Source organism: Brachypodium distachyon, chromosome 2 (genome assembly GCF_000005505.3).
Source record: "Brachypodium distachyon strain Bd21 chromosome 2, Brachypodium_distachyon_v3.0, whole genome shotgun sequence".
NCBI lineage: Eukaryota > Viridiplantae > Streptophyta > Magnoliopsida > Poales > Poaceae > Brachypodium > Brachypodium distachyon.
In genome coordinates, this window is record NC_016132.3 from 4828005 (window position 1) to 4839502 (window position 11498).

The window sequence follows — 11498 nt, forward strand, 5'->3', positions numbered from 1 at the left end:
CTAAGGACATAGGACATGTGTTCATTACAAGACGTCTCAACAGTACAGGAAGGTGGAAGGACTCGAGAGGTGGCGGCGCATGGGGAGGAAGATGGTACGGAGTAGGGTTTAAGGGTGAGCTACTGGATTTATATGGTAGGTGGGGCGGGTGCTGGGGGGGGGGGGGGGGGGGGATGATGTCAGATGCCATCTACTCACAAAAAATTGGAAGAACACTCACAAACAAAAGGCTTAAACATCGCTATAAAATGTGCACATCTACTAGAACTTGCACATTAAACCACTTAGTATTTCACACAAAAACTGGATGTGCAACTTTTTTGCACAATTAATGAAAATGATTTGTATGTTCGCGAGAAAAATTTCAGAAAGCTACAATTGCATTACTGCTGTTTAAGTTTCACATACATAGATTGTGAAATATTCATACTACAAACTGTGCAATTCCGTACAAATACTCTCTAAGAAGTGTGTTTTAGTATTGCCAAAAATAAATTACTTTCACATTCTTATTTTTGAAACTGCTATTACTTTCACATTCTCAAATGCTGAAAGCTGAAGCTAGAAACTAATTAACAGCAGCTAACGAGCCAAAAGCATGATAAAAGGTTCTGGTATTTGGAAATTACTCATGTTTCCAAAAATAATTGCACATGGCCAACATGGGCAATTCAAAACCTCGCCATTTGGAAGCTGTATTTCATAAAAAAAATCAATAAAAAAATACTGAAGAAAATCATTGCACATATGGATACATAAAAAAATTGCACACCTCTTATATGCAAACATCATATTGTAGAGATTGCAAATAATTTACTTGCACATACATGATACTGTCATGTTCCTTTGTTCTGAGATGCTGCAGCATTTCCACTCCGACTTCCGAAGGAGACACAAGAGTACACAGGCAGAGAATTGCTGTCCCCTGTGCTGCCGCTCGGCACCAGTATATGCTTCGCCCCAGGAGTGAGCTTCACCGGGCCTGATCTCTTCTTCACAGAGGGCTCACTAGATGAAGCATTGGCATTGCCAGGAACAGCTCTCCCCATTCCATTGTTTGAATTTCTGGATGTCGCTGCAACACTTCTGCTGTCAGAAGCTTCTTGAACCACCCAAGGTGGATGGCGGGGTGTAGGACTCACAGAGTTAAGCTGACAAACTGAAGAGATTGGTGAATGCACAACATATGGCTGAGGCAAATTGGCACGGAGAACTGAAGATGGTGTCCCATGTTTTCTTGTTGTAGGCACAAATGGTGCTCTGGGTGGTTCTGTCCTAGTGTAAGGATCAGAGTAATAACTCCAAGGACGCGGCGAATTCTGAGGGAATGTTGCAGTGCCATGATTGGGAAGAGGTGGACATCCCAATAGAACAGGTTGATTGGTCTGCGAGTTCGTAAAATCTCCAAACCTGTTTTCAAATGCCAACTGATGTCCAGCAAATACATTGGCTGCAGGGGAAGGATGTCTGAAATCATGTGGCGTCCTGTATCCAAAATATGCCTGACTTGTGCTTGCATGATATGTCGAAGAATGAATTGTGCTGGTAGCATTTACTGTAACGTTGGGGAAACTTTGAGCTTGTGAAGAGACAACAGGCTGTGCTTGTCGTGGCAACTCCAATACCACATTTGTCTTAAGACGGCCACAGATGGAAGTACCTGTGTGTTTCTGTGCAGTCTCAACCGAAGATTCAGCTCGGGTCGTGCAGACTGTAAGATCCTTGCCCATCAAACGAACTGTCGGTCCTGTGGAAGGACCGAACTCCTGCTGAACGTTTACTTCAGAACAAAAATGGAACTCCTTGCTGCCAGACAGATTGCATTCTCGAGATTGCCAGGATGAAGATTTTTCGACTGGAGAAAGCTGGGAGCCACCATGACTCATGTTGGTAGAGCACCAATTCTGGTGCTGCTTACATGAGTCCTGAAATGTACTTCCTGGCAATTCACAAGGCAACATTCTCGATGGCAGTATATCTTTTACTGGAACATCACTACAAGTACGATGAGTCTCTGGGAGCTCTCCTAAGCTCAACTGAGGACCAACAATATGTGTATCAGACATTTTGATTGTCTGACCATGCAAAAATGTGCCTCTCGATCTTGAATTCATAGTACTTTCCAAGTCAGCAGCAGGTGTTTGGCTTTCCAGTAAGTGTGAACTAAAAGACAAATTCCTCTGCTTTTCTCTCCCGTCAAGCAATTGGACATCAGAATTTACAGTTTGATCATGTGTAAGCTCAAGGTTTGGTACCTCTGAATTTGAATCATGCGTGTAGTCCAAACCAGTAGATTCTGATAGTGCTTTATTCAGATCAATCCAAGGGGAGGAAAGCTCTGTGCTACAAAGCTCAGGAGAATCCTCAAGATCTGTATTGTTATTTGTTTCTTTCGTTTTAGCAAATGCTTCCTCAGGCATATGGGGATTACTGCTTTCTGCAGTTACGCATTTGTCTCCTTCAGCAGATGTGGATGATGACGATGACGAGGACGACGAAGAAGAAGCCATAGCATCAGATAGCAGTTTGAGGAGACTTCGCTGTTTCGGTAGTTCGGAACTTTGCATATTACTGCCAAGTATATCATTTGAATCTGAGAATTTGACACGCTTCACTGATTTGCGGCAGACTTCTATTACCTCGTTTCCTTTTGAATTGCCATGCTTTTCTGTAACCATTTTGACAGATGTGTGCTTTGTGTACTTCTTTAGAATGCCACGTTTCTTAGCATTTTTGCTCTCAGTGCACTTTATTTTGTGATCGTTCTTCTTCATATTATTGTTGTTCCCCTGCTTTGGTTTCTTGGATATATTTTCCCTCTCTTTTCTGAGATGCTCTAAAGCTTCAGTTTTCTCTGATGGCTGACTATCCACTCCATCAGGCGAATTTGGCTTGTCAAGTGCTTCCTGCATAATTGGACAATATCAGTGGTCAGTGGAAGCCAGAAGATACAAATAGCACTAAACACAGAATGAACAAAAAACCTTAACAGCACACATCACATTTACCACGTGTATACGGTTTTCTGAAATCTTCAGGAAGGCGTGGGTACACTCTAGACGGGAAAATGGTTAAATATATACAATCAGTTATGTCCCTCAATTTAGGATTATGGAAATGTAGCACAAGTGTATTATGAACAAATGACGCAGGTGATGCAGCAGGTTTGCAACAAGATGATGGACGATGTGTGTTTCACCCACTTCAAAATGATTAACACTAATGTTCTCTAGATTTATAAAAAAAAATCATTGAGTTCAGCTGAACCCAGTGCCTGTGAGGCAGCTCCACCCCTGGAATTAGACACGGCACACACATTGGATAGAATCCATAACATGAGATGCCATTGTGATTATGTGGGCACTTTCCACGTAGACTCAGTTTCAAGACAGCTCATGCAAATCGATGCCACCTAAGCGTGGTGCTTCAAGTGGGCTCAATGTGTCAACTGTCAACACAAAGGCCGGGTCCAGGTAAAACAAGGACCAGGTAAAGCTAACAAAAGGGTTGAATAATCTGGTAGTATGCACAAATATTTACAAACCCAGATAAATAGCTCAATTTTCTCAAGGAAAACATGTTTACAAGGATAAGTTTAAAAGAAAAATAAAACAATATATGGGGATCAGTAGATGGAACTAATGGGTGAAATAAAAAACGAACTGAACATTGGTCGGTCGTAGTGTATCCATGTCTATAACTCAAATAAATATAGAATATTCTCAAATCAAATTTGAATATGTATATTGGTCGAATACAAATTGAATGTGTTTTAAAGACAATCAATGTGACATCCGCATGATGTGCTTTATGAGTTAATAATAGGCTTAATTTTTCATATCACCATGGTGTATGTTAAACTAAATTGAACATTGACACTAAACTAAAAGAGTTTACAGTTAATTTCTGCACCGATACGTGGATACGGTACATGGGGATACGAGTGCGGGGACACCTTCAAAAACAGCCATACTGGAATACGCAAGAGTGTATATATAAATAATTAAAAAATCATGTAAAAAGAATAATTATAAGACATGTTATGCTAAGATGAGACAAAAAAAAATACATTAAGTGTTGGGACGGACTATTCAGTCTAACAGTTGATTTTATCGACGCTGATAAGCAATTAATTGGGAGAAGCACGATTAACTGGCGGTGGCCCGGCCCCTCCAGCCTAAAACACCAAAATGGCTGTGACCTACCCAACCTCCCTCATTATCTCCCTGCGCACCACGTCTCGATTAGGTCTTCCTTGCGACCATGCGTCAATTCCCATCTCGATTAACCCCGCCGCTGCCCCTGACGCTCACCTCAGGTGGCCAGATCTAGCCTGGCCCAATCGTTGGCTGCCTCTTGTGCTCCTTCTCCGCCACTGCCTACTGGTTCTCCTACCCAGCTCTACTCCGCCACCGGTCTTCTATTCCTCCACTGGTCCCCCCACCCCCCACACAGCTCCACCTCTATGGATGTCCGAGACATATTGCCCTTAATCACCTCACCTCGCGTCCAATGGCTTCCTTGGAATTGAGACATGGGGTGGACTACGACCATTGGACATCCTAGCAGATCCAAGCTAAGATTTCCCTTGAGGTTGCTTTGAGATAACAATTAACAACAATGATTAAGATTCGCTAGATAGTTAGTCGCCACCAGTCACGAGACTACTCTATACGTCGATACATGGCTTTGACATGAAAACCTTGACTAGACATGACTATATGCGACAAATCATGAATAGTCGTGCAACTAGTTCATGAGTTAGGCATCTCAATGACCGACTTTACTTTTTCGGCCCTTAATAATTGACAATGACATCACACATGAATATGCCCCTTCAACTCCTTCCATGTCACAATAAACTCCCTCTCGTGTCATTGAGATGTCGGTGACAGTATGATTGTTTGCGACACGCCAGATGTGTAAGGTTATTGATGCTTACGGGTAGGCCCGATGCTTCGGCTTTTAGCAACGACAGAACCATCTGAAATAAAGTATAGATTTGAACCCTATAGGTCTACAAATCATGATGTGTTGCAGAGTGCACGTTCTACCTCCTCACTTTCTAGTGTCGCATGGAGTCATCACATCTTTGACTCTTATTAAGACCAGTGATCAGCCAAAAATGGGGTATCTATGGTGGGTTTGTGGCCCAAAAAAGATGTCCCAAGCTCTGCGGACAAGTGCCTGCAGAACTTCATTCTATTTTTTCATGTGTTAGGTTCTTTTGCGATGAACTTTGTGCTTCATGTTTATTCCCTTGGCTAATTAATACTAGTCTCTTCCTCCCATATTAAGTGACTCAAAGTTGTCTAAAAATGGACGTATCTATATATTAAAATACGTCTAGATACATGTTTCGGCACTTAATATGGGACAGAGGGAGTAAGTATCAGATATCCCCTCGCTTCTAAGAAAAAGAAAGTACAAACAGTAGCTAACATATATTGTGACAGACTGACTGCGACATATTTGGAACCTGGCAGTCATGCTTATTACCCGTGTATTGCAACAAAATTTAAGAACAAATAGTCATGTAAAAGCATCAGGTAAGAGCAACTACAATGGGATCCCCCAAATTTTGTCCCAAAATGTCCTTTTTTTGGTCATTTGGGGGAGCAAGTGGACATGTGTCCATTCCATGTCCGCCCTCATCACCCAACCACATCCCCAAAATTTCTCTCCCAAATTAGCTTTTCCTTCTCTTTATCCTTTCTCCTCTCTTTTTCACTTTTTCTTCTCCTTTTCTCATCTATTGTTGTGAGGCCGGGGCGGACAAAAGAGAGCACCGAACGATGTCCGGACACCCCAAACCTCCCCCAAATTTGGGGCAAGTTTGGGGATGTGTCCGGACAAACATGACATTTTGTCCATTTAGGGATGCCTTAGGAGATGATTTTGGAGGTACAATGCCCATATCCCCAATAAGACATCTGGGATAACTCCATTGAAGATGCTCTAATCAATTAATGTGAAGCCCCGTATCCAAAGTGTAGACGATATCGATCCACAAAATGCCTATTCCGTGTCCGTTTCCTATGATACAGTCGTCTTTGGTATGGGTCCGGAGTGAATGTGCAGGGAGGGACACAAAGGACGCAGCTCACAAATAGCCGTGCATGGTGTGAGAAAAAGACGCACCATGTACTATAAAATATGGTACATCTGCTGCAGTACCAGCTAGCCTGCAGTCTCGAGTACAACCGTACTGGCTTAGTTGGTCATCATAATCAAGCCTATATATTTTCTTGATTAGTATCAGCTGCATGTATACATGAGTAGCAGCTGCATGTATACATTTCGTCGTGGTTTCTTAAATCAGCACAAATCCTCACATATGAATGCCTCGTGCATCCCCCGACCCAGACCCACCGAGCACACGGCGATTTAAGCATGAAATAATAATATATATCCAAACATATATACCAAACAGTCATGAGTTAGCAAATGTAATGATGCCAAGAAAGAAAACACAATCAGCGTTCTAACTTTAGCGCTTAGCACATAGCCCGTATAGCTAAGTTTTGCCCAACATATATATCTTGCTCTACCTGCAAGAGCAATTATGATTTATGAGCTAGGAGTACCCACAGATCACAAGGTCACAACAACCTTGTAGACGACGGATTCAGTATATATTAGCAACTGGGTTCGGCAGTACAGTACGCACAATCCTTACATTTACATAAAATATCCTGCGCGGCTAGGAGTCCCCATATAAAGCTACAAGTAATTGTCCCCCATAATTAAAGCATGCATCCACAAATACCAACCAAATTAGCCGCTAATACTAGGTGCAACAACAGTACAACACGTATGGTAGGGCAACCAAGATCTAATGGAGCAAGATATTTTCTGATTCTTTCCATCTTGTGGAGCTAGAAAGCATCTAACATACTCATACTGTCCAGGGAGCCACTCAAAATCTGAACCAATCGTAGCGTCCACCCCGAGCAGATCAAAGGAAAATAAAACCAGAGAGAAAAAACAGATAATACTAGTATTGCATCGACAGGCACAGCAGAGTTGGGCTGGGCTGGGCCTGGGCTAGACCACGTACCTTTCTGGTCGCGAAATTCCCCTCGGCCTCGCGTGCTCCGGCGCTCTTCGCTGCCTCCTCCTCCTCTTGCAGTCTCCTCTTCCGCTTCATCTCCTTGGTCCGCCTCACGATCGCGCACAGCGCCTCGTCGTCGTCCACCTCCGGCTGCTGGTCGCCACCGCTCTCCCCGGCGGGGGGCGCGGCCACGGGGTGCGCCGCGGCGAAGAGATCGGAGATGGACCGCTCCTTGGGCGGCTTCGCCTTCCTCGGGGATGCCGCCGCCGCCGCAGCAGCAGCTGCAATGGCGGAGGCGAGCTCGTGCGCCCACCACCGGAACCTCGGCGCCTCCATAGGCGGGAGATCCGTGATTCCGAAGGGACGCAGCGCCTCTGCCGCCGCCGCCCCGCCCCTCATGCTCGCCGCGTACTCCCTTCGAAGATACAACCGGATCAGGAAAAAAGGAAACCACCGTGAAATAATAAACGATATGCGGCGGCGATTCAAAACCAACCTGATGGAGAACGAGGCGGCGGCCATGGATGCGACGTCGATGCGCCCTCGCGCGTGAGGGTCTGGAGTTTTGGGGGATCAGACTGGTGAGAAGTACAGTATTTAAAGGACACATTTACGACTGAATAAATATCTGAAGTGCGTTTTGCTAACATCGAGGCGAATTGTGTACCCATTCCCGCTCTTCCCAAAAAAAAATGGTAACTTAAATGTCATTTTAATATTCATTCAATGTCTTAGCTGACATCTTTGTCCTGCAAGGAGGCCCCACTCACATTTACTGCCGCAGACAGCGAGGACTGGATGGACAGCAGGCAAGTTGTTTTTCCTTTAATTCGTATGGATGGTGACGAGGCACGATCAGGATCGTCAGTTTGTCTCGGCATCATGTGATAGCAACCGTCAAGCCTAGGTATCGTCACCGTTTCAATGACTCGAGTGGGTTTATAAATTATAATTACATAAAATTTAGAAGAAATATCAACTTTGTTTCCGAAAAGAACAACGGTAAGCACATATATAATGTAGCATGTGTTATTTTTTAATTTGTTGTTGGCTGAACAAAGTGAAACAGTAGCCGTGACATAATTCATGGGGCAGTGCATGTTCATCTCCCCATTCTATGACCATGTTTCTAGCATGTCAATTTCCTATCAATGACTACTAATTGACTATGCGAGGGTAGTTTGCTCGTCCCCGTGCCGTTGGGGTTTATGCTCCCCGCGGGAAATCAGTATTCCCGAGCAAATGCTAGCAACAACATTAGGATCGGATGAAGTCATCGAGTCTTCGACTTCTTTCGGGTGAACTCCTCCACCACGCGGACCATGCCCTGGACGCCGCAACCAGCTGGACGGCAAAACCAACCACTGTGGGGGGTCGCCTCCCCACCCATAGATCGAGGAAGAGATAGGTGAGACGGACGGCTGGTGACGTGCACACCGGATGCTACCTCGGGCTGTTGCTGCGCCGTTGTGGTCGGCGGTCGCGTGGGATGGATCTAGGTGCTGGCTTTCCGGGAGGAGCGCAAAGATGTGGATGTTGGGGGAGACTAGGTGGCGGCTTAGTAGTTGGGAGTTCTGAGGGCCAAGTAAAGGACCAAGGGTTTTGTAGTTAGGGTTTTTGAGTTTGGGCCTCTTGGGCTCACAGGCACATGTGCGCACGGCCCATTTATCAAATTCTTTTGTGTTTGCTGAGACTCGGGTTTACGGAGTGTTAGAACAATTAATATTGTTTGTAGACGCGGAATCCAACAAAGATTCTTTTTTAGCCCACGAAAAGACCCATGGAGACTAAATCTGACTTGTCCTAATCTCCAGATGGTTTAATTCCCCGTATATAGTCCCAACATACCAACAATTCACCCGCGGATTCTTTTTTCGCCGAGTTTGGAGGCTCTACGCCACCCACATATATAGTCCCAACACACAACAATTGAGATAATGCCTCGACAAATTTACAATATGGCTATTTTCTCATTTTTATGCGAAATGGCATTGGAACAAAGTGATATGTATGCAAACATTTATATGTGAGCTAGCTAGCTTCACTAGTGGTGTCCATGCACTCCGTCGATCTGGATAAAGGCTATCTCAAAACATTTACATTGTCATGCAACATTTTTGGTCTATGGAGAGTCGGCTAGGTGTGACAGATGTGTCCATGCATACCACCTATATGAAACAATGGCTCGACAAATCTTAAATTAAAATGACATATGTTGATATAGACTTGCCTCCTCTTCATCGGCCTCCCTCTCGCTTGAGCATGATTTTACGTGATATATATTACATAAATGTTTGCTTTTATTTCTTTACCTAGCAATATTTTGCATGCTTCGCCACGCCAAGAGATTTAGCAATGAACATTATACAACGTTCCCTCTATTAAGCCACCATACATATTAGGGAGACAATTAATTGTGTACAGAAGGTACATATTTCGAACACACATCACGTAAAACAAATCCTGGTTAAAATCCTTTAGAAAATTACATAAATGGTTGTCTTTATTTTCTTTCATATCAAGATTCATTCGATTCATATTTCGTCGACAAATTCTTCCTAATTAAAATTTTGTTGTTTTGGCATTCCTCAAATAAGACTCCAGTAATTCCGGGTCCCACCTACACAAGCAAATTACTGATGAACTCTATAAATCTATAATAGCTTTTGCATTTGATTCAATCACGTTCTTCTCGATCGTTAGCATCTGGGATTCGGGAAAGACAAGAAACTTTCAGGGTACAAAAATATTATCTAGAATTTCCCTTGGAGTCGAACCCATAGCCGATGATAGAACTAGAATGGCTATTGTTTGACGAGATTTTGTACCAAAATTCGGCGCGAAATTAAGTCAAACGCCAAAGGAAAAAATATTGAAATGCATGGCACATGTTTAAAATAATCGTCAGTTATAGTGTATCATGGAGCTTGGCTGATGTCCACGTGATTAAGCCCTAAATGAACTACTAGTGCCTGCATGCAAAGGGCTGGTTCATTGCTGGCACATGCTAGTCCAAGCTATATATGTTAATCAGAGCTAGTCACGTACAAAGCTCAGCTACCAGCCTATCATGTAGCATGTTTGCCATGAACTTGGCGACGTTTGCATGAACGTACAGCATCCTCCTCGTCCATGCGTACCGTCCGGCAAGCACGGCACGGCACGGCACGGCACTGACTTATACGTGAATGTGGTTGCTAATCCATCCACTTGGCGCATGTTGGGCCCATGGTGCAGTGAAGCCACGCATGTAAAAAAGGGCTAACAGAGTCCTTGAAGAGATAAGTATCATCATGCGCGTTTACCTGACGCGTATATAACAAACTTGATCTAACTCTGCAGATAAGAACGGAATAAGAGTTCGTGTATCCAGGAGGACCGGAAGGGCTGCTAGCGGCCTATATAAGGAGCGGTACCCAGGAAGGTTGCGGGGGCCGGAGACGGAGGGCAGCGCACCACGCGCCCACGACGGCGGCGCACACCACAAAGAGAACAGGTCCAGCAGGGAGCTATTGATCGAGGAGTATAGTAGTCCAGGCGCAGGGCAGCCCTCACGCGCGAGGTGAACAGGGCACAGGTAGCTGACGAAGCGCCACGAACGACCGTGAGTGCTGGGGCGCGCGGCGAACGGATTCAGGGATCGAACGCAGTGGCCGCACCTGCAGCCGCGGAGCGTCGGGGATTGTTTCTATAGCAGGTACGCATTCTTTATCTAACAGGTGTTATGGAGGCGCATGTCGAGCCTACGAGGATGAACAGGATTGGATCTAGAAGACCTGACCGCCGGACGCAGGGCAGCGTCCCATGCGCCCGGTACGGCGGCGCACACCAGGAGGACAGGTTCACAAACGAGCTAGATGGAGAAGGAGCCGGGAGAGCAGGCCCTAGCACCTCGACTACATACACACGGAAGAAGGTAAGGTTCGTCGAGGTATGCAGGACCAAGACGGAGGGCAGCGGCTCGCTGCGCCAGCGTCAAGCCACCAGGTAACCATCGAGCAAAACAGGTTCCAATATCAAGACGAACAGGTTCATGGCGCCCCCAAGGCGAGTAGGTCCAGGGACATCAAGGCTATGTGGCCGCCTTGACCGCGGCCACGCCCACGACGACACGCGCTCGTCCAAGCCTCCAAGGTAAGTAAAGATCACTCTATCTTTCTCTCTTCCTCATCTACGTAGATGCCATGGAGCTTAACAATCTCATGATTGCCGTTCGGGCCGTCTACCACATTCTGGTGCCCGCCTGATGCGGGGCGCCATCTTCATCAACAACCCGTCGACATGCGCCTGAATGCCATCGTGCGTGATGTTGTGAATGTGGGCGACGTCTACATAGTGCCCGCTCCACGCGGAGCGCTACCTCGATGAACAGGATGAGCTGGCTCACTGTGAAGTCATATGTGATGTGTAACATTGGCAAGTGTTTTAAATGAAACATTGATGT

The 11498-nt window shown here is 45.2% G+C and overlaps 1 protein-coding gene across 1 annotated transcript; it reads right to left on the reverse strand.

Moving 5' to 3' along the window:
* Nucleotides 1–597: 597 nt before the first annotated feature.
* LOC100844058 (flocculation protein FLO11) lies at nt 598–7691 on the reverse strand. Its single transcript, XM_003565426.4, has 3 exons — nt 7551–7691; nt 7061–7469; nt 598–2906 (listed from the first exon to the last, which is right to left on the reverse strand). The coding sequence occupies exons 1-3, from the start codon at nt 7574–7576 to the stop codon at nt 837–839; spliced, it is 2505 nt and encodes an 834-aa protein (XP_003565474.1). The 5' UTR covers nt 7577–7691; the 3' UTR covers nt 598–836.
* Nucleotides 7692–11498: the final 3807 nt, after the last annotated feature.

Excerpts from the sequence above, each read along its gene's own strand:
- LOC100844058 (XM_003565426.4), bottom strand. The coding sequence starts at position 7,576 with ATGGCCGCCGCCTCGTTCTCCATCAG. Across the intron at positions 7,470-7,550 it reads GCCGCCTCGTTCTCCATCAG|GGAGTACGCGGCGAGCATGA; the intron begins GTTGGTTTTGAA and ends GTATCTTCGAAG. Across the intron at positions 2,907-7,060 it reads GGAATTTCGCGACCAGAAAG|GAAGCACTTGACAAGCCAAA; the intron begins GTACGTGGTCTA and ends CCAATTATGCAG.